Source organism: Mus caroli, unplaced genomic scaffold (assembly GCF_978045245.1).
Source record: "Mus caroli unplaced genomic scaffold, Mus_caroli_1 scaffold_13, whole genome shotgun sequence".
In the NCBI taxonomy this organism is placed as follows: domain Eukaryota; kingdom Metazoa; phylum Chordata; class Mammalia; order Rodentia; family Muridae; genus Mus; species Mus caroli.
In genome coordinates, this window is record NW_028227268.1 from 56873928 (window position 1) to 56897578 (window position 23651).

The 23651-nt window shown below is 42.0% G+C and overlaps 1 protein-coding gene across 1 annotated transcript in view; it reads left to right on the forward strand.

Moving 5' to 3' along the window:
* Dnah9 (dynein axonemal heavy chain 9) overlaps positions 1 to 23651 on the forward strand; it is a 352309-nt gene that overhangs the window by 59960 nt on the left and 268698 nt on the right. Inside the window, exons 15-19 of the mRNA XM_021178488.2 lie at positions 4359 to 4494; positions 8106 to 8302; positions 8394 to 8818; positions 21376 to 21598; positions 22657 to 22823. Coding sequence (XP_021034147.1) covers positions 4359 to 4494; positions 8106 to 8302; positions 8394 to 8818; positions 21376 to 21598; positions 22657 to 22823 — 1148 coding nt within the window. The remainder of the gene's footprint in view (positions 1 to 4358; positions 4495 to 8105; positions 8303 to 8393; positions 8819 to 21375; positions 21599 to 22656; positions 22824 to 23651) is intronic.

Here is a 23651-nt window from a genome sequence, read left to right on the forward strand (position 1 = left end):
AAAGATGAAGAACTCTCTTACTTTATTTTTAAAAGTTTCATCTGGTCCTAGATCTTGTAATTTTAGGATGTATTGCTTATATATTGTTTTCTAGACTCACAGGATAGAAACTGGGTATCCTGACATTAGGCCTTTCCTTCTTCCTTTGATGATGCCCTCTTGGCCTTGTCTTGCCTTCATGCCACAGTCTTAATCTGCCTCATGTCACTATTGGCTTCAAATATTTTCCTTGTATCACTTCATTAATTCAATGGTCATTTAGGAATGTGTTTTCTAATTTCCTTTCATTTTGGTGCTTCTCTGCATATTGTAATAGAATTGATGTCTAATTTAACTCAATGGTCAAAGAGATACTTGGAATTAACTGAAACTTGTTCTATATCTTAGACCACAGCCTAATTTGGAGAGGATTTCTTGGACACTGGAATATTGATAGCAAATGTCTGTACTTCCATTTTGGGTGTGGCATCCTCCAAATGAGATGTGATGGTTCTGTTAGGATCTTTAGGATGCTTTCTGTTCTTGTATATCTATTTTTTTCTACCAACTGATATAGATAGAATATTAAAATCTCTGTGGTTTTAGATTTATCTGTTTAATACTTTAGTTTTATCAAATGTTTTTCATGTGAGCTCTGCTGGCATAACTGTCATCATAACACCCTGATGAACTAAATGTACCATCATTGTGAAAGTCTCTCTTGAGCCAGGCAGTGGTGGTACACGCCTTTAATCCCAGCACTTGGGAGGCAGAGGCAAGCAGATTTCTGAGTTTGAGGCCAGCCTGGTCTACAAAGTGAGTTCCAGGACAGCCAGGGCTATACAGAGAAACCCTGTCTCGAAAAAAACCAAAAAAAAAAAAAAAAAAAAAAGTCTCTCTTGATTTCCAATGATGCTCCTTCATCTTGAAGGCTGCCTTTTTCTGATAATAATGTAACCTTCCCTCCTGGTTCCTATTATTATCTGCATTGTCCATCTCCCCAAACTCATACCTTCAATCTACTTGTTTCTCTACAGTCAAAACATTTCCCTTTGTAACCATTATATGGTAAATGCATTGGAAATTTCATAGATATTAAAAAGAATTATGTGTAGGTGTGTGCACCAGTGCCTGTGGAGTGTAGAAATGGCAATGGGTCCCCAGATGCTCGAGTTCCATTTTGTTGTGAGCCACCTGAAGTATATGTTGAGAACCAAATTGGGGTCCTCTAAGAGCACGGTATGTGCTCTTAAGTGTTGCACCATCTCTCTCTCTCTCTCTCTCTCTCTCTCTCTCTCTCTCTCTCTCTCTCTCTCTCTCTTTCTCTTCCCCCCCCCCATCTCCCCAAGAAATGCTTTCATAGGGCTAACAAGACTATTTTTTAGTCGGAGGTTTGGACTGACTATGTGCAGTGTAGGGGTAATGGAATTTAATTCAGTTATGTTCCCACTTGCTTTGATTCTTCCTTCCCCTCTGATTTTCTGTGTCCATGTCCTTGTAGGTTCACACATCATTTTCAGCATCCTATTGACAGCTCAGTTGAGGCTCCAGCTCTTACACTATTGCCTTTCCATTTCTAGAAGCTGATCTAGGTTTCCACTCAGTTTTATCCTGAGCTGTAGAGACCTTGGAGGATGCAGGTCCATTTAACCCCTCCCTGTCATGAAGGTTAGCTTGGATGTTCTACTTGACTCAGTGTTTATTCATCTAGGTAGGGAGTTTCAAAGAGCAATGATCTCAGTTAGGCTGACCTCTGAGCAAGCCTGTGAGGAATTTTGTGAAGGGGGTTATTTGAGGTAGGAAGAAGACCTTCCGTGAGTGTGGGTGGGTCAAGTTTCATAGGCTGGGTTCACAGCAGGAACCTTAGGAAGTAACCTTAGGAGCATTAGCATGCAAGCACAGATTCAATGCTCTTCCACAATGTTCTGCCTCAGGCATCTGCTGCCTTGGCTTCCACACAAGGATGAACTGGAGGTTGTAAGTGTGTGTGAGTATGAGCGCGCCTGCATTCCAGGGTGTATGTATGTATGTATGTACTGCATTGGTTTGGGAGGGTATTTTGTTTTCTTTTGTTTTTCTTGGTGGTAGTTTTTCAGGAAGGGCTTATTTTGATTTTTTGGGGGGGAAGGATAGGATATTTTATCACAGCAATAGAAAACAAAACTAAGACGCCCTCATTATATGACATCTATGTTATATAAATATATTAAATGTAATAAAATAGCACATCCAATCACCAATATATTAAATACTGCTAGACTTTTCTCATTAACATCTTAAAGAAGAAAGAGATAAAAGTAGACGGAAGTCTTATTGAAGAGAAGGTGTCCAAAGGAGTGGGAGAAAGATGAGGAAGATCAATGAGGAGTGGGTATATTCAAATGCATCATGTGCACTTGTGAAATATTCAAAAATAAATACAAATTTAAAGAAAATAATAGGGAAATGCATTGATGACTACATTATAAGTGATTCATCCATCTTCTTTGTAAAAATAGCTTAGAAACATTGATAGTGTTCTTCCACACACACAATACACTTGTCAAGTCATGCTTTTTATTCTTTTCTGTAGATCTGTGCTTCTATCCATACCCTCTTAGACCTAAGGAATCTTCTTTAGTCTCCTGGAATTCAGGCATAATGTTGACACATTGGCTCGGCTTTGGGTGGGATGTGTCCTGACTTCACCTGGTTTTGGAATGGCAGCTTTACTGGGTCTAGAATCCTGTGCAGGCTTGTTTTCTTACATCCATTGTTGCTTGGTCTTCATCCCCCACATTATGTCCCAAAAGAAGCAAGCCATAATTGTGTCTTTGTTTCTCTGTGATGTAATGCCTCTTCTCAAGTTGCTTTTAATGGATGCTTCATCTTTTCTCAGTTTTCAGTTTGGCTATGATGTGCCTAAGTGGATTCTCACTGCAATCACCCCACTTGGAGGTTGCAAGCTCTTTGGATCTCCTTTTCACCAGATTTGAGAGGCTATTTTAGTTTCAGTTTTGTTTTGCTTTGTTGTTGTTGTGTTTCAAAGATGAGGGTCTCCCTGTTTTTTAACCCAGACTGTTTTCAAAGTCCTGATCCTCCTGACTCAACCTACTGAGATTTAGAATTGCAGGTGTCTGCAATACATGCTTGGCTTCCTTGTTGGTTGGTTGTTTAACAACTACAATGGTCTCATCTAATAACTCCCAAATCTGCTGTTTTCTATGTCTGACTTTTTCTTTAGTGAAACAGAAGTTTGTCACATAAAATAAGCCTTCCAGTTACTTAGTGTAAAACATACATCCTAGCACCTGCGAGCCACTGCACATCATCACGTAGTATAATTTGCATAATGATGGGTTTAAAGTCATTAAGAAAACCTTAAATCTACTTAGGATGTAAAGGCATTGGTAATGCATCTTAAAATTTTTAGAACCGTGACACTTAAAAGCAGGATCGTGAAATCACTAAGCTCTATCGGAATCTGTAACATGGCAGTGTTTCCTCAAGGGGTTAAGTATGAATCACTTTAGAGAGTCACCTCTCCGGGCTACCTACTGCCTTCTCTGAAAACATCAGCTCCCTGGAAAGAAGGTGTATAGTCTTAATAATTATGAAAATGATGAAAAGCAGATGGCTGCCTGTGCTAGGAATTATTGAATAAATACGCTCCCTCTCCTTGATGTCCAAACCTTGTTACTATGGTGATACTTAGGGTACCCTAGGTCAAGAAGAAAGATAGAGGGGAAGTGAGGGGGAAAGAGGGAGAAGAGGATCCAGGATGGAGAGGAGAGACAGAGACACACAGAGAGGGAGAGAGTGCACGAGAGAACGAGAGTGAGAGCAAGAGACAGAGAGAGAGAGAGAAAGAGAGAGAGAGAGAGAGAGAGAGAGAGAGAGAGAGAGAGAGAGAGAGAGAGAGAGAGATTGCTTGTATGGTTTGTTTTGTAAATCACTCAGTGTAACGAAAGGCCTTTAATTAATATCAGATGCCAACCACAGAGCACAGCCCATTTCAAAGGATTATCCAGGAAATACTGTGCATCCTCGAATCCAAGTCTTCCTTCTGCCTACTCTATCTCCTGCTCTGATCGCCTCCCTTAGTAGTATGAGCAGTGAGGGTTGGCAAAGCACTCAATGTGCTACGTTCCTCAGCATTCTCCCTGAGAAGACAGCCAAACCCTGTCCTTGAAGGACAGATATGACCCCACATCTTCTTCACGGAATGGACTTATATTCTTGTCCATCAATGTATATCCCTCTTTGACAGAACAGACTAAGGACATGTAACAGCAAAGCCTTTGCAGAAAGCTTTTGTTGTGCATTCTTACTGGTGGTGATTTTGCCAGTTCTCCCGTGTTGCTAAACATGGCTTATACCCTGTCTTCTTTCTTCTGTAGGAAAACCTGGTTCTGTTTGCAGCAGACCCAGCATCCAGCATTTGGAAGTCTTACGTGAACTACATTGATTCTATGTTGTTGGATGGATTTTTTCTTGCCATTGAGTGTTCTCTCAAATATCTATTGGAAAACACTGGTACCTATCGATTGATGGCTACAGGCTATGACGGGGCAGATGGCAGCAACAATCCGTGCTGTATTAGAGTAAACTTTGTTGAGAGTGGCCAAAGTGCTGGGTATTTTATGAGTGATAGAGAGCAAAGGGTGGTTCAAAGAGAAAAGATGCCTGACTCTAAACATCACATGACACATCAGGCTGCAAGATTATAAGGCCCATGTCAAAAGCAAAATGAGAACTCTACCAAAATAAAGGTCCAGGAGAGGACTGCTGAAGCTGGAGCAGAGGGAAGTGGTTACTAAGGATGCCTTCCTCCACACTTGACTCATGAGCAGATAGAGGGGATGTTCTGTGCCTTCAAGCTCTCCATGTTCTATCTCTGTGTCCTTTGAGAAACACAGGAGGTTTGAAGTTGCCAGGTAAAGTAGGGGGAAACAGAATTATGTATAAAAAGGAGACAAGAAGCAAGGGAGAAGACAGCTCTCAGAAGGAAAAGGAATGTTAAAAGGTGATGAGCTGTCTCTGAAGCTATTAGATATAAGTAAGGGCTTTGAATTAGGATGGACAAACTATGGTAATGTGCCCAAAGTCAACACTCTTATAGCAGCTCAACTTGGCTAGTGAATGGTGAGATAGAAAGGGCAGAAAAGTTCAAGACTGAAAATTAAATTAGACTTTCACATTCTGGTAGATTCTGGGCTGTCTAGCAACGGTCATATTGAAGAAAGAGTCAAACTGTACCAGCAAAAGGAATATTTTGAAGGCAGGGGGTCAAATTGAGATGGGCATTTAATGTCAAGACCAACCAAGTAGAGAAATTGAGTGCAGAGATACTATTAGCAGGCCAACATGAATCCCGTTACCCAGCTTGTGAAAGAGGGTGCCCAAGTTGAAGGTGCACACAGGAACCGTGCTCAGCTCAGTATGTCTGCAATAAACAACCCCATGGTATCATTAGCTGGAAACACTACCTATAGGAATCAGGGCTGCTCCAAATGAAAGAAGCACAGCAATCCACTCTGGGATATCAGTTTCTAGAACCTGGGGCATGAACCACAGATGTTGAAACCCAAGAGGTAGCTCTTAGCTACCAACATAGCAGTTCTCTTCTCACTGAATTAGACTGACTTCTCCGATGTTGAAATTTTGGGCACCCTCCCACTCAGTCCTCAACTAGCCCTAGGATCAAGACACAGCCATTTTACAGGCAGTGTCCACAGAGGGCATCTCAGATTAGTGACTCCACCCTTGACTAGTGGCTGTCTGACTTTGATACGGAATGGCCTGGTGTGCCACTTTCCCTCTGATGGAAGATGAGATTGTAAACAAAAGGATGGGCAATATTTCCTCAAGATCACCAGCATCATGTTCCCTCCATGGAGACCAGAAAACAGAAGAATACCTTTTCTTCAAAATATAGCCCTTCCAAATTCTTTGAGTGGTAAATATTTTGTAGTTGCACAGGGACTTTATAGCCACCTGAGCTGAAGCATTATAGGTAAAATTTAAGTGCAGGTGTGGAGGTATATATCAGTAATCTTAGCAATTAGGAGGCAGAGGCAGGGGAAATGTATGTCTGGGGCCACCAGGGGTTACATAACAAATTCCAGGCCAGCTGGGTTGCATAGAAGGACTGTGTCTCCAAACAAACAAATACACACACACACACACACACACATACACACATTTTATAGATACTAGCTAGCTGAGGGACAGTGAAGTGGCCCATTTTATCATTTTTGTCTCCCTAAGTAGGAGCAAGTTTATGTCTTTTGGCTGGCTTCCTCATCAAATCTGCTGAAATCTTGCATAATAAGCAGGTCACATGCTACCTACCACACTAAGAAACACCCACACAACTTGCCTCCTAAAGGACTGGCTTGTACCCCCATTGAGGAAGCCAGGCCATTTTCCTCCTGTAGTAATGATGTCTGCATCTTATCTGATGTAGAGATTTAGTTCTCAGACCAGCACATGTGACAAAAAGTCCCATAGCCCTCCAATATCCTTTCAAATCATGTAAATGCCGTAAACCACATGCAGATTTATCTACTAATATATTATTTTGCAATGATGTGCAACACACTGTGACTGCCCACTGAGCACCCCTGACCAATGATCTGGAATCCGAAATGCTCTGAGATACCAACCCAGCTCTGAACATTTTGGATTTCAGACCATTGGAGATGTTGGATTAGGAAAGCTCCACAAGCAGTCTGTGCTGCCCAATGCTCTTCTTGCCCCAGGCATTTCAGACAAGTGATGTCCAACCTATTCAAGATGAATTCCATAGGATTTTATTGCTGTTTGTCTTGTTTTATATTATTTTTCTTTCAGCTCTACCCCAGAGATCAAACCTGCAAGGCTGTTGGTAAAGTTGTCTCCTTTAGGTTAAAATATGCTTGTTGAAACTCTCCTGAGTCCCACAATATTTGATGCCTGTGGTTTTGAAAATAAGATCTTAGTCTTAAATGGCGTCTTTGAGGACCCTGTGTTTTTTTTTTTACCTAACGTGAATGGCCAACCTATGGCAACCAAATCTCCATCCAAAATGTGGCTTAAGGGATAAAGAAGTCCAACGACCTCAAGTCATAGTCCATGAGAATTGCCATTTTTTTTTTTCTGGCAGGTTGCTCCAATCCTGTTGCGCTGCTATTCTCCGAGGTCTTGACCTCATTCTATGGTCAAGAGAGTCACATCATATTCAAGCTGTAGTCTATAGAAAGGGAAGAAAAATGTATAGCAAAGGCTCACCTGACCCTCTGAGGTCCCTTCCCACTTTACCTTACCTTCACATCACTATACCTAATGCCATGAAGAGCTGGAGAATTTAGTTACATATCGAGATTTAGCTCTTTTTCTAGGCAATAAGAGGGCAGCGGCTCAGTCAGGGGGACTCCTTTGCCCACACTGTCCAACCCACAACCCTCTCCCATTTATTTCTATTGTCAAAAGATGCACGACACTCAGTGGTTACTGATAAAACTTTAAGTGTTTGCCTTATACATAGAACACCGTGCTCCATGTTATATTTTGACTTAAATCTAGCAAGGCAACTTCCTCTAGCAAGTAATCAGGGATCTGTGAATTATTTATGCTGTTTTTAAAATTTTTATCACGGTAAGACTACAGAATTAAAGTAAGCCCCATGTTTATAGAAAAGGAACAGAAAAATTAGGATTGTAGCTTTTGTTGTTCGTTCCTGTATGAATGTGTGTGCACAGAACCCCCCACTCATGAGATGGATGCTGGGATGGTGGGGTGGTTGGCAACTCAGTCTCTTCTTCAGGAAAAGCAGCATTGCACCAAGACAGGGTGTTAAGAGTGTAGAAGGGAATTTTCTGCTCTATGGCTTGGGTTGGTCAGTCATTGGAGTGTGCTCTTCAAGGACAAGACAAGAAAAGTAAATGTTCTGTAACACCCAGGAGAGGGCCACACAAGAACGAGTTCATTCAAAATGTCAGCAGTTCCCTGTGGTGAAACACTACAGGACTGCCCCCTCCCCTCTATAGGCAAAATTTACATTTGTATTTTTCTGCACTGTAAAGAAATGTCTGAATCCAGGTTTCAGGAAATAGTGCCTTGTCCCCTTGCTTCATTCACCATCATTCTGATGCTTTGTTTTCCAGAATGCAAGCCTGGACTCACCCCAGTATTTGAAGCACAGCTCAACCTTGTCACCCCAGAATTAGTTTTCCACCCTTCTCTGGACTCTGGGGTGAAGGGAGGCTTGTATGACATTGTCCAGAGTCTTGTCACCAGAATTTTTGCTATGCCATCCCTCGTGCCCCGGCTTTCCCCACACAGTGGCTCTCCTCACTATCAGGTACTGGAATGACGACATCTGCCTTCTTCCACATCTATGTGATCCCACTAAGCACCAGTCTAACCTCCCTGCTGTTATCTCACTCCCGCAGGGTGACCTAGAGGACATGGCTGACTTAGCTGGTCTTCGGAGCGTGCTCATGGAGAGGGTACAGAATATGATGACCCTCTGCTGTGGCTATAGAAATACCCTCAGCCAGTATTCTTACCTGTATGTGGAGGATAGGAAGGAGGTTCTTGGTCAGTTTCTGCTCTATGGGCATGTCCTCACACCTGAAGAGATAGAAGCCCATGCTGAAGACGGCATTCCAGAAAACCCACCCCTCCTCCATCACTTCAAAGACCAGATAGACTCCTATGAAAAGCTCTATGAGGAGGTGGTCAGCCTGGAACCCACCAAGGTGTTTGACGGCTGGATGCGAGTGGATGTGAGACCCTTCAAGGCATCTCTGCTGAACACAATAAAGAAGTGGAGCCTCATGTTCAAGCAACATCTTGTTGACTTTGTCACTAGCAGGTAACATCATTGTCCTGGCTACCTACTAGCATCCCAGGCTACAGGGATGCTGTGCTTGGAAACCTCTTTATATCTCCACCACCCCCTCCCCTGCTACCCGCTGATTCATTGATTAAATTAAAACAGCTGGTTGGCATCTCTAGTCTTGCAGATAGCATGATAATTTCAGCCCTGTCACTTCCTTTGTTCAGCAGATAATGGTCTGTGTAGTTTTCTACAGTGGTGCTCAGTGGGTGAGAAGCACCTAGTAAGTGGTAAATAACATTAGAGACCATAAACATAGATGTAATTCCCTTTACAACTCTGATGGTGGAATCTAAGCCTCGGAGGCAGAGGGGGACTAAATTCATTTTAGATTTTAGTTCCTATCACTTCACCCTTGCTCTAGATGCTCCCGCTGTGCAATATGGAAGCCATTAGAGCTACAGGCTCCTGTGTGCCTCTCTGTGCCATGCTAATCGCATCACACATAGAATCTGAATGGCCATTCCAGAGACCCAGACCACCTCGCTCTGTATCCTCTAATCTGGAGCGCTGTTCTCTGCATGGAAGATCTACCTGCTTCACAGTCCCCTGGTCACATCTTAGTCATTGTCCCTAGAATCTCACCATCTGTCTCCTTTCTAAATCTTGAGAAATATCCATGTGCAGAGAAGGTAGAGCCCCTCTGTCTAATTCTTGCCCTTGGTGTACCAGATGACTTTGCAAGGAAGCCAGCCTGGCCCCACTCCTGGATTCTGAGCTGACCCTGCACAGTGCTGAAGCAGCTCTAATCAAAGCTCTAGAACACTAAGGAGAGAGAAAGACTGAAGCATCACCTACCAAAAAGACATCCAAGAGACTGCCAGGGTGAAGCTCCAGCACTGTACAAAGACTCTGCAAAGTATTATGGGGATGATTTTCACGGGGTCAACAGGGTTCCTTAGGAAGCTGCAGCCAGTTTTGGTACATTCAGGAAAGGTTTTGTTAACCAAGGAGCTGGAGGCAAGAGAAAGAATTGCTGGTGGGTCGTTTGGTACAGATGCCTGTAGAAAAAGCACCACAAAGGGAAGGCTTTATGGTCCTCCATTGGTAGGCCTGGTAACCCATAAACACTGGACACATTTTTTGATGTATAGTTTGCTTTTTTTTTTTTAATTAGGGTGAGAAGAGCATGTTACAAACTGTGTTTGTTTAGTTTCCAAGCAGGAAGACACCTGGCATGTTACACGAGTCAATGCAGGGAACATTTATGTTTTGCAAGGAAAAGGGAGGTAGTGGGTAAGAGCCCCTATTGTGGTTTCTGGGGGAAGGAAAGGGTGAGGCAAATAATTCACCTAGGATTGGTGAGTTATTTTATTGGGTTCTGGAGCCTAGGACCATCCCAGGGGTGATAGGATCAGAGGAATATGGCCAGAATACAGGGGCCTGGTATAAGAGGCAGATTCTGAGGTTGGTTTGTGTATGGAAGGTGGGCTTGTCAGTCAAGAAGGCTCTCTTAAAGTGGGCTCTTCCTGTACAGAGTGGTCCCCTCAAGGGCTGTAAGTTTATATATGTGACAGAATAAAAAACACTGGCTGTTATGCATGGTGATTGAGCTAACATGGGCTGCTACCACATAGATTCAGGGAGCCTTACGGTTGGTTTAACAGGATAAACCCACAGCAGAACAGCTAGGAGATCTGAGTGCTTGCCTTTAACCCTACTTTCTTATTTCTAAATATAAAAAAAAAAAAATACAAGGTGGTTTCAGCTTAAACACCAAGTCAGTGATTCTGCCTACTTTCTAAGCCTTAAGGAGAGTATTTTATTGTATCGTTGAGAACCAGATAAAAATAGAAATAGTAAGAAAAGAGTAAAAGCCATATATTAGTGAGCATCTGTTGTATCCTAGGAAATAGGAGATTTTTACCTTTTTTAAGTAGCCTGGGTGGACCACATTTTGCCTTACTTGTTATGCATGTCACTTGCTGTCCAAAGTCTAGCCCTCTATTATCACCTAAACTCTCACCTCACTTAGGTGGTATGACTCTAATCTGACTCAGTCATGGAGAGGTCAACTTTACTTCTCCTTGTGCCTTTCAATAGGGCTTCAACAAACAATAGAATACAATACAGTACAGTACAGTACAATACAAAAGCCCCCTGTTCCTCTGCCTTCTTTCCACCCCTAACTGAAACCTGGTTGTCTCATTAGAAAACTGATGCCATGAAAGCCCTCTGAGATGGAGGCTGACTCTGTGTCTTTCTGAGCACTGGGCCTAGGATAGAAGCACTTCCTGCTGTTACCTGATGCTGGCAAGCCACCTCCCCTCCATTTCCTCCCAACCTCACTGGTGCCACCGAAGTGACTATCAGACAGTACCAACTGTCACTCATCCTTGCTGGAGCCACCTACTAAGCTCTAACTTTTTCGTCCTCAGCACCAGGCTCATCCTTTCCCATCACCCTAGTGACCTCGCATACCCTTCGAGTCTCCGAACAACTGATATGTTCTGTTGACTCTTACATGCCCCCCCCATCTCTCTGCCACACAGCTACACCTGTTTCTGTGCTTTGCTCCCAGCATGAGAGAGAAAGATGGGGAAGTAATTGTTCTCTACTCAAAAACTCAGGGGTAAGCATTCCATTTTCTGACCACACCTGGTATGTTTCTGCCTCACTTATTTGGCAGCCCCACCGTGCAGAATTCTTCAGACCAATCAGAATTTCCAACCCATTGATTCCACCAGCTTCTCAGTATCTGTCAGTTCACCATAGCTTCCCACTCCCACCCTGAAAAATCCAGGACTCTATTTAAAACTCTGCCTCTGCAACTGAGCCATTTATTCTAGCTGAAGCCGAAACGAACTGTTCTTCTGACCAGCCCCATATTCAGAAACATAAAGTACCTGCTGGTAGAAGTGCCTCCTTGTACCTACATATGTTCTTCATGCTTTCATCTCTTCCAGACTTCCTTACCTTCATTCTCCACAAACTCTGAAGGTTTTGCCAATATTAGCCATGATGCTGTAAGAAGTGTTACATGCATATCAATATATGTATGGGCAAGCATTCCTTTAGGATATCTACATACGGGCAAAGTTTCTGGGTCAAGGGCAGCTCAGCTGTGGTAACCCTACTCTGTAGTAGAGAATAGCCTTATGGAAGATTCTCTCCCAGCATCCACAGCACCTCTTGGTCTGTTTCATTCTGGACTCTTCTGTGGGAGTGCTGTAGTATTTCATGGAGCTGAGCACTTTACATTACTTTGATCTGGAATAGATGACTCATCTTTCCATGTCTTTGGCAACTGTTTTCTTTCTGTGCAATTTGTATCCTATGTTCCCTTCTCTATTGGACTTTATTTTTTAATTTGTTGCTATTTACTTACCTATTTGTACTGGAGAGATAACCAAATTGCTCACTCTTGTAGAGGACGAGGGATTGGTTTCCAGAATGCACATAATGTTTTGGCTCAGAATTACCTAACTCTAGATCCAGGAAATCTGATGCCTTCTTCTTGTCTCTACTGGGTACGGCACGGGTGGTACATGTGTGTGTGTATAAATATGGCACCCACGACTCATAATAAAACTCATAAGTACAACATTCATATACACATAAATTAAAAATAGAATCTTTTAAAAATTTACTTATATATTCTATGTGTGATATTTTGCTAATTTATATAGAACATGAATATACAACTAGCCAATACAGTCTTTAGTCTTATGGCCTATCTGTCCTTTCCATTTAAGGCAGTCATCTGTATTTATATAGTTTACAGTGTAGAACCAAACCACCTCACATTCCAAACTATGTTCAAAAAACTGCATTTGAACTGAACATGTACAGTTTTGGTGATTGTGTGCTAAACAATATAACATAACAACCATGTACACAGTGTTGACTGTTGTATGTGGTAATCATACATAACCTATGGAGGAATGATTTGAAGTACAGGGTAAGATTTGCACAGGGAAGAGGTAAATATCACCCTGTTTTACAGAAGGGATTTGGAGGTCTAGGAATTTGGCTGTAGTGTGTAGTTCCTACTACTCCACTTTAAGCTCCTGGCACATGCTACCTGCCCCACCTAAGTTCCCTTGGATCTTCAAATCATCCCTCCCTAGTTTATTTATGATTACGTCATACGAGGGCTCTTTTTTTCCTCTGAAGCATGGCAAATCTTTCTCTTCTTCCTTGTGTCTGTTAGCCTGCCTGGGGGGCTGGGGAATGGGGAGAAATTGGAAGTCCTGTCTATTCTGCCTAGTTCATTGACTACTAACATCTTATTGATCAATCAAGAACCAATTGGGGAACAGGACCTTCACGGTTCAGAGGCAGATTCATGATCAGTGCATCAGAACTACCTCCTATATCTGGTATTCACAAGTGATCTTGAAACCTACAACCTACCATGTAGACAGAGGATGGTAATGTTTAGTGAACAATTCCTAGATTCAGCATTGCCAAATACATCTTTCTTCTGCATTGAGTTCTTTTTCTCTTGACTGGTTGAATAAATTCTCTTCCTGCCTGGAGATCCCAAGAGTACTCTCTTATATTCTAAAAGTTTTAGAACATTCTCCCACATTGAATAGTTCATTGTTTCAAGGATACAGCAAAACCTTAATTACTGTAGCCTTGTAATGAATCTTGATATCTAATGGGACAGATCTCCACCTGTTCACTTTCATTAAAAATGTCTTGACAGCTCTTAGCCATTCTTTTTTTATATATAAAATTTGTCAATCATTTTGTAAAGGAAAAGGTGCCATTGCAAATGCTTATTAAATCTGTACTGACCATAAATGAGTTTGGAAATTGTTATCTGTACAGCATCAGATAAGGATGTGTAAGGATGTGATTTTTTTTCCCACTCTTGTTTGCCAAGAAAATTGTATAACTCTTCAGTTAATTCACAGGTGGTTTTGTTAAGATTATTCTTCAGTACTTTTTGGTTCCTAGTTCAAAATATTTTGAAGTCATAATCTAGGTGAAAATGTAATTCTTTTAATACACTAATTGTTTTTTCAAGACACCCTGCTAAATTAACTTAATAATCCTAGTAAATGACTTGTTGGCTCTTTGAGGTTTGCTATATATATAGCCACACCTACAGAATTTATGATTTTAATTTCTTTCTCTTCAATCATTGTGTTTTTATCTCAATTTCTTATTTTTTCATACTGGCCAGGGCTTCTTGTCTCTGTTTGAAACAGGTGTGTGGATAGGTACCCATAATTTGACCTTGACTTTGAAAATAATTTTACCAGTAGTTATATTTCTTATGAAAAAGTGTTTGTTTGTGTGTGTGTGTGTGTGTGTGTTTTGCACAGGAGGTGCATATGTTTATGTGGGTGTTTGTGTGTATAAATATGACCTGCATGTATGTATGCGGTATGCAGTGTGGTGTGTGTGGAAGTGTATGTGTGAGTTTGGTGTGTATATGAGTGTGTGGTGTGTGTGTGTGTACGTGTGAATACTCCTGATTGATAGAAAAGTCCTGTCATATTCCTAACTTATTAAGAGTATTTAGTACAAGTGCAAGTATAATCTTTTCAAGGTTTTCTCTAAGAATACAGGATAGTTCTGTTTAATCCCTCAAAAGGTTCAGGCTAGAACATGGTTTGATTTCTGATATCAAGCCAACCTAGTATTGCTGGGGTAAATGCATCAGAAAGTGTCAGATCCAGTCTATCCATGGGTTGAGTTTGCCTGCCAGGCCTTCCTTTGGTGCTGAAGTTCCTACAATTGTGTGACAATTGTATCCTCTTGTCTGCCTTTTCATACTGTCTGATTTTGGATCTGAGATTTTGCCAGCTTCATGAAACAAGTTAGGATTCAGTTCTCCTTGCTTAGTCCATGAGAGAGCTGTGTGATGTTGGGATTCTTTGGTCCTTGGGAGTTTGATTTAAATCTTTTATAAAGGAATTGGGGCTTGTAATTTTCTCTGAGTGAAGATTTTTAACTACAGTTCCTTTAATGGTTATAAAGATATAAAGATTTTCTCATCATTATGAAGTCATACTCTATAAATGTATCCATCACTCATTAGTCACCCTATTACTGTCATGAAGTGAATAGCGTCATCTTATCTCATCTATTCCAGCCTTTTTCATTTCTATTGATTTCTGATTGCTCTCTTTGGCTCCTCTCCTGATTAGTCTTACAAAGAACAACCTCATACGTTCCTTGATTCCATTGTTATAGCTTGACATTTATTTCAACAATCTATTACTTCATGTAAGTATTGCTTCCTTTAGGTTTATTTTCCATTTCTTTGCTGACTTAAGATGAATGCTTCATTTATTTTAAGTCCCTTTTTTGAATGCTTTTAGATTACATTTTAAATCATAAGTTCCCTTCTCTGTGGAGGTTTACCTACATGCCTGCCTTTCCTGTGCAATAATTTCATAATGATCTACTTCTAAACAGTTAACATTCATCTTAATGGTGTTTGTTCCAGTTGCTCTGTGCTTTTCTTTCTGAGTTGCACTGTGGTGCATATAATGACAAGCATCAGGAAGATACTGATGTCTATCATAGGCGGCGCTACCGCCAGTTTTTTCTGTTGCATACACAAATGAAGAGAGAACATCCTGTAATGGACATGATGCTCTACGCCCCTGCTATTTGCTCAAGCTTCTTAACAATTTTAGTGAAATCTCTGTCTCTTGTCTGACTTTTTATTTCTTCTGCCTAATATGTCAATTGCTGAGTTCACTTTGCTCACATCTTCCATTTTGAGGCAATCTAGCCTATCTGCACTATCCATGGAACTCCCATTGTCCCATATTGTATGATTTTGTAGCACTTGGCTTGTTATATATGTCATCCTATAAACTAAACTTTTAAGTGAACATCAGAGCCTTCTTCACCCAGGCTCTGTCTTTGTGGTTAACGTCTGCAATGCTGAACATGAACATAGCTAAGGCAGCTTGCCTCTGATTGCTACTTGCTTGGAGTATCTCATTATCCTTTAGCTTTCAACCTTGCCATTCAGTTACATTAGGAGACAGTTTTATGATTGGCATAACTGAATGTTTAAAGTGCTTTTTAGCATGTTCACCTTTCATAGTGGGCTTTGTTCACTTCGCTCACTGGGCTGTGTTTTAGTTTAATTCTAGCATTTTATTGGGTACGATCTGTTTTATTTTCACAATCCTTTATCCTTTGCTTTTGAGTTGAACATTTTATTTTTCATTTCTGTATTCCATTTCCCCCTCTGCTAGCTTACCTGTTATACTATTGTGCAGTTATGAAGACTGTTTTAACCAGCTCTGCTATGGGTAAATGCATTGGCATTGTCACTCTTCTCAAGACCAGTGCAGAAGGTGGGAAATAGGGCTAGAGTACTTACTTAGCATATGCAAGTCACCAGGATCTATGCCCTAGCATCACACACACACACACACACACACACACACACACACACACACACACACACACAGAGAGAGAGAGAGAGAGAGAGAGAGAGAGAGAGAGAGAGAGAGAGAGAGAAAGAGAAAGAATGCCATTCTATTATTTATCTACCAGAATATATCAATATATCCTTCACTCCTGGCCATTTAAATCACTTTCCAACATTTCTTTAACCATCTCAAATCGAATCTTATGTGAAGTATTACATTGTTATGCAGTGCTGGGGATCGGACCAGGCATGTACATTCCAGCAAGTGCTATGGTACTTCCCTAGTCACATCCCTAGTCCTACTGTCCTGTTCTGTTTTATCTAGATCCACTCATATCACAGGCCTCGGGTATATCCACTAGCAGCTCCTTTAGAAGCAGTTCCTTTAGAAGGATCTATGGATGGGACTCTATTCTTCATCTGAGCACATTCATTTTGCTCTTGTTACTTAAAAATGTGAGAAGGATTTTTAGAAAGTCATTCTTTTTAGCTTGTTGAAGTATTATTCCACAGGGCCCTGGTATCTATTGTGGTTTTGCTACTAGTTACTGTTGGTATAAATATTTCCCTTCTCCCTCGTGCCTGTCTCTTCTCCCTCTTCTGATAGCCTGAAGTTTCACACTGAAACATCTGTGAGGATTTCTTTATATGTATTATAACTGTGTTTGTTTGTTTGGTTGGTTGGTTTTGTTTTGTTTTGGGTTTGGTCTTTCTTGATCTTGTTTACTGACTTTCAGGAATTCAGAAAAACTTGTAGCCAAGCTCACCTCAAATCTTACTTTTTTTGTTTCTTTTCTCTGCTCTTCCCACTCGAGCTCTCATCGTGCTTAGGGAAGACCCTCACACTCTGCCATAGCTTTGGACATTGTCTGTGCTCTCTTTGCCCTGCCACAGCTGAAATGAGCAGCTCCTGCAGCTACCATAGATCAATTTGACTCCTTCAGTTTAATTCACAGTTCAGGCAGTTAGTGAGGGAGTGTGTGTGTGTGTGTGTGTGTGTGTGTGTGTGTGTGTGTATCTCACTCCGCAGCCCAGGCTGACCTAAACTCATTTGCAACCCAGACTAGCCTGAACTCACTATAGCCTAGGTGAGCCTGAACTCACTCTGCAGCCCAGGCTGACCTTAAATCAGCAAGGATCCTCCCATCCCAGCCTCTCAAACACTGAAATTACAGGCTTGAGGTGTCACACCTGGCTTCACTGCTAATTGATTTGAAGTATCTCCTTAAATGTCTTAGGGTTTTCCATCAGAAAGGTAGTCATATCATCCTGTGGACTGCACAAGAAATAAAAGCCCATGATTCTTTGATTTGTTCTCTCTCCCAACTTCACGGTGCCATGTCACTGAGATAATTTTTTTTTCAAAGCCATCAGAAATCCTCAGATAGTCAGTTCTGGGGACATTCCCACCTTTGTCTCTCTTCTGCTTATCAGCATCGAATCCCTACCACCACCACCACACACACACTTCTCTGAGGCCCTCATGTGGCCTTCATGTTTGCTTTCTTAATCAGTCTTCCATTGCTGTGAAGAAACACCATGACTACAGCAACTCTTTTTTATTTTTTTAATTTTTGGTTTTTTTTTTTTTTTTTTTTTTTGGAGACAGGGTTTCTCTGTATAGCCCTGGCTATCCTGGAACTCACTCTGTAGACCAGGCTGCCTCAAACTCAGAAATCTGCCTGCCTCTGACTCCCAAGTTCTAGGATTAAAGACGTGTACCACCACTGCCTGGCCCTATAGCAACTCTTATAAAGAAAACATTTAATTGGGGGCTGCCTTACAGTTGAGAGATTAGTCCATTGTCATCATGGTGAGGAGCATGGTAGCATGCAGGCAAACATGGTGCTGGAGAGGTAAATAAAAGTTCTATATCTGGATTGGCAGGCAGCAGGAAAACCAAGTGGGCCTGGCTTGAGCACCTGAGACCTCAAAGCCCACTCCAGTGACATACTTCCTCCAACAAGGCCACACCTCCTAATAGTGCCACTCACTATGAGCTTATGAGGCCATTTTCATTCAAACTTTCACAGTTTCTTTGTCTTCTGGTTTCTCTATCACCTCACTAGCTATGTCTTTCTGGTCTCCTTTGCTAGGTTCAGCACATCTCTGAGGCCTCTAAGCATTGGAATTCCTGCAATTTTCTTCTCTTGCTACCACCACCGTTTTGGGCATTTCCAATGCTTTAAAAATGTCTATAGAATTGGTGTTGTAGCTCAGGTGTAGAACACTTGCCTAGCATGTGTGAGTCCCTGGGTTTCATCCTTTCACCAACTTGATTGATTGATTGATTGATTGATCGATTGATTTAAAAATATCTATGTGCCAGACACAGTATCACATGCCTGTTATCTCCACATTAGGAAAACTGAGGCAGGAAAGTCATAAACTTGAAGTCTACAGAGGCCACATGTTGAAACCTTGTGTCAAAACAACCCAAAGAAACTAAGTGCTAACAATTTACAATTTAAATTTAATTGCTTACAATTTAAGCATCATCTCTCAGAAACTGCAGACAGGGGTATATGTAACTGCCTTCATGAATTACTCCTTTCATTTCTGTGTCCAAGGACTCAACGAGAAGCTACCTAAGGTGGTGGTTCTCAACCTTCCTAGGATGCGACCCTCTAATATAGATCATCATGTTGTGATGACCCCCAACCATAAAATTATTTTTGTTGCTACTTCATAACTTTTAAATTTGCTACTGTTATGAATTGTAATGTAAATATCTGATATATCCAATGATCTCAGGTGACCCCTCTGAGAGAGTGGTTCTACTCCCCAAGAGGTCATGGCCCACAGTTTGAGAAATGCTGACTGAAGGGTTTTTTTGTTTGTTTGTTTGTTTCCATTTTGAGAAAGGGTCCAGATTATCATTGTGCAGAAGCTGTGGTGGCTGTGAGGCAGCCAGGAAGTAGATCAGGTCAGGTGAATGCTGGTGTTCAGCTAGCCCTCACCTTTATATTCAGTCCAGGACCCCAGTTTGTGCAATGGTGCTGCCAACTTTTAAGGTGGGCCTTCATACTTCAATAATGAAATCTAGAAACTTCCTCATGAACATGCCCAGAGACTTGTCTCTCTAGTGATACTAGATCATACTGAAGTGGCAGTTGATACTATCACAATCTGGCTGATACCTACCTTAGGTGTCTGCAGTTGGCTAAACATCCAAGACATTTTCCTTTCTCGTTTCCTATAATATAACTCAGCCTTACCTAGTTTCCCCTCCCATCTGTAAATCGTGTTATCATTTGACTCACTGCTAGAAGTTCCTTAGAATTTTTTTCATTCCCATATATGTCTCATCCAACCCACTGACTGGTCTTGGACTCCATGCGAAGAATTATCCCAAATCTGATCACTTCTTTTATGTACCACCCAGGTCAAGAGCAGTACTGACTCTCAGATGGACAACTTTCCCTGAATACTTCCCTTTGCTTCCATTCTTGTCTCCCTACCACCAACGCCATCATCCCCAGCAGCAGACCTCCAGCCAAAGTCTATTGCAGAGCTGTCTACAGGCATGAATGAAACCATGTATTGTCTTTCATTTAGAATAGGATCTGAGCTCACTAAGGTCTGCAAGGGCCCTTTCACTCTTCCGTGGTTCTTTTCCTCCTTATGTCTCTGCCACCTTGACTTTGCCTTCCTCAATCACACAGAATTTAACCAACCTCCACAGCCTTTGTACTTCCTTCCTGCCACTGGGGTTTCCATCTCCCTGCCTTTCTCTGGCTCACTCCATTACTCATTCATTTCTCTGCTCAATATGCCCCTCATAGAAAGGCCTTTGGTGACTCCCTCCTCCTATCACATCAGGTCTTGACTTGAGTCTTCATCCCTTCATCCTGATTTTCTTCAATTCCATTAATCTCTGTGTGAAGCTGTACAGTGCATGTTATTCATTTGCTTCCTACTTCCTTGACTTGTTTTTATGCAAGCTTCAGAAGTGCAGGGACTTTGCTCATCTTCTCTGTCATTCTACGCTCAACCCCTGGGAACTTGGTAGGGCTCCTAATGGATGCTCACTGAACACTTGATTAACTACACAGTGTGCCTCACTTAACTCTCATAACAGCTAGTGAGACAGGATGAGTCTTCTAATGTTCTAGGTAAGGAAACTAAGGGCCTGAGAGATTAAATGTCTTGGCCATAGTGACATGTATAACTCTCTCTCTCTCTCTCTCTCTCTCTCTCTCTCTCTCTCTCTCTCTCTCTCTCTCTCTCTCTCTCTCTGTGTGTGTGTGTGTGTGTGTGTGTGTATAAGTATGTGTGTGTATGTATGTATTTGTTTGTTTGTTTGTTTGTAAAAAAGAGAGAGACAGAGAAGAGACACTTTGGAGGCAAGAATTTATTTTTTGTATTTGTTTGTGCTTTGTTTTCTTTTGAGACTTGTTCTCTCTGTGTAGACCTGCCTGTCCTGAATCTCCCTATATAGACCACTCTAGCCTTAAACTCACAGAGACCAGCCGGGCATGGTGGCACACGCCTTTAATCGCAGCACTCGGGAGGCAGAGGCAGGCGGATTTCTGAGTTCGAGGCCAGCCTGGTCTACAAAGTGAGCTCCAGGACAGCCAGAACCATAAAGAGAAACCCTGTCTCGAAAAACCATCCCCCCCCCCAAAAAAAACAAAACAAAACAAAAAAGAAACTCACAGAGACCATTTGCCTCAGACTCTCAACTGCTATCATTAAAGGTGTGCACAACTATGCCCAGCCCTCACATTTGCCTTTTTAAAAGGATTTAAAATTATTTCAGACTTAACAAAAATTACAGAAAAAGCATGAAGAGTTTTTGTTTGTGCTTACTTTCCCAAATACAACCATCTTGTACATGATCAAGCACCACGAGTTATCATTGATGAAGAAGTAGTAACTAATCCATAGAATTATCATGACAACCCAAGTTGCCCCACTCACATACATTTTTCTGGTCCAAGATCTTACCGAGGAGCATACATTCCACTTATGTGTCTCACATCCTGAAGAGCTGGGGCTACCCTCGTCATTCACAAGCTACACACTGGTGAAGAGAGCCACATTAATCATAGGGCTAGCCTCTCCAAGTGCCAGGCCCATGGTGGACTTTCTGTGACAACAGCTCCTGTAAGAGATGTCAGTAGCCTTCCTCCAGAGGAGCACAAGGAGATCAGCCCTGTACTCTGTGTTCTTCCAGCCTGTCTGACCTTGACTCATTCATAAGGAGCACTGAGAATGGTTTGCTCAAGAGGGTGGAGAAAGGAGATTTCCAAGGATTGGTTGAGATCATGGGACATCTTGTCACCCTTAAAGAACGGCAGAGCAGCACCGATGACATGTTTGAGCCCCTGAAGCAAACGATTGAACTGCTGAAGTCCTACGAACAAGAGCTGCCAGAAACCGTGTTTAAGCAACTGGAGGTCAGTGCATTTGACCATCCTTTACAAGTCAGAAGGAGAGTCTTAGGATTTCAAAGGGCACGTAGGTGGGGTCAAAGTAGATGAAGGATGGCTCAGTGATGACTCCAGACACAAGGTACATGTCTTAGGATGATTAAGTATAATTCATGGGTAATGTCTAGCATTTGGGGGAAATCATTAATTACTGAAAATTGTAATGGCAGAACTCATGGCGATACCAGTTTTATCCCCAGATTTGAAGATAACTCAATTCTTCTTGTTTTGAAACAGGAATTTTTATATTTAGCCCAGGCTAGTGTTTATTTCATCTAATACTCTCAAGTCATACTGCATCACTGAGCCAGGGCAGGAACTCAAGGCAGTAACCTGAAGTGGGAGCTGAAATAGATACCATAGAAGAGAGCTGCTGATTGGTTGTTCTCTGGCTAACCAGCCTGCTTTTCTTATACTATACAGTATCATTTGCACAACCCACAAGGGGCTATCCCATATAAATAATTAATCAAGAAATACCTCATAGACTTGCCTACATGCCAACCTGATGGGGGCATTTCTCAGTTGAGGTTTCCTCTTCACATATGATGTTGGCTTGTATCAAGATGACAAAACAAACAAACATATATCTAACTAGGATATCATTCCTGCTCTGTGCCATTCTCTGACAAAGGTTTGAGCCAAGCATTTGATCTGGGGAAAACAATCAGATCTTAGTAATATTAAGAAGGTCTGAATTTAAAAAAAAAAAAAACAAAAACAAAAACTCAAGAAAATAACCAAACACCCTTAAGGACTATAAGAAAAGGCAAGGGTTACTAGGTCAGAGGTTGAAGGGGACAGGAGGGGTCCTGCATTCAAAGCAGATGAGTGTGGAGAGATAAGATAGCTGGAGAGGTAAGTGGGGGAAGAGTGGGGTGACAACACAGAGTTAAACATGGAACCAGGACATCCCAGTGAGCCCTACAGCAGGGGTGAAAGCAAGAGGGTGATGGTGTGCAGCCTCAGGTTGTAGGGCAGGGGGGAACAGTATGGGGGTGAGCACTTCCTGGTGTCCTTCCCAGGAGCTTCCTGAGAAGTGGAAGAACATGAAGAAGATGGCCATCACTGTGAGGCAGCAGGTGGCCCCTCTGCAGGCAAATGAAGTGGCCCTACTCCGCCAGCGGTGCTCAGCCTTCGATGATGAGCAGCAGCAATTCCAGGAGAGGTTCCGCAAAGAAGCCCCTTTCAGGTACGGGCCAGGGTCGTGATCTTCCTCTTGAGCTCATGCTTGGGCTCCTGCAGCAGAAAAAGGCTCATTAACAGTCCTCCCTTCTCTGTGTCGGTCCTTCAGTTACAGAGCAGTGCTGAAGTGGGAGGAGTCTTAGTCCTACTTGTGTGAAGGACTCCTGGGACAGGTCTATGGGGCATCATCTTACCATCCGCTGCTTAGCCTCCAGGTCTTACCTCGGAGGTGAAGCCATGTCTGAATAGCTAGGGACCTCTCTCCCCTTCCACCCCTTCTGTTTCTGTGGTCTGTTTCTCAGGGCTGAGTTTTTGTGGGTTTAGACTTAGAAATCTCCATATGGAGGAAGCACACAGGGACTGAGCGATCTCTCCAGGTCTGCTACCCGCATCTATATCACATCAGGCTGTTTGTGCTCCAGATGATAATAGCAGTTACCTCATAGGCTGTTAGTGGAATTAACAAGATGATTGCTGAAAGTGTTGACTGCTAGGCCCGGTGTGTTGTTGTCTAGCTGTCCTGGTGGGCTACTGTTTAAGTTTTAGCACTGACAGTCCCATCTTTTTTTAACAAGATTATATACCTTCTGAGACATGGTATAATGCTTTGACCCATTTATAATTTATATAAAGTTCAATTTGGAATATTAAGGATATTCCTCACCTCAAACATTGCTTATTTCTTCGTGATGAAAAAGATTGGACACCCTATCATCCAGCTTCTTTGAATCATATCTTACAATCACATATAATCATGCCTATAACCAGCCTTCTGGGTAAAGAACACCCACAGGCTTCCCTCCTAGTCTATTTCTGAACCCCTTTACCCTCAGTC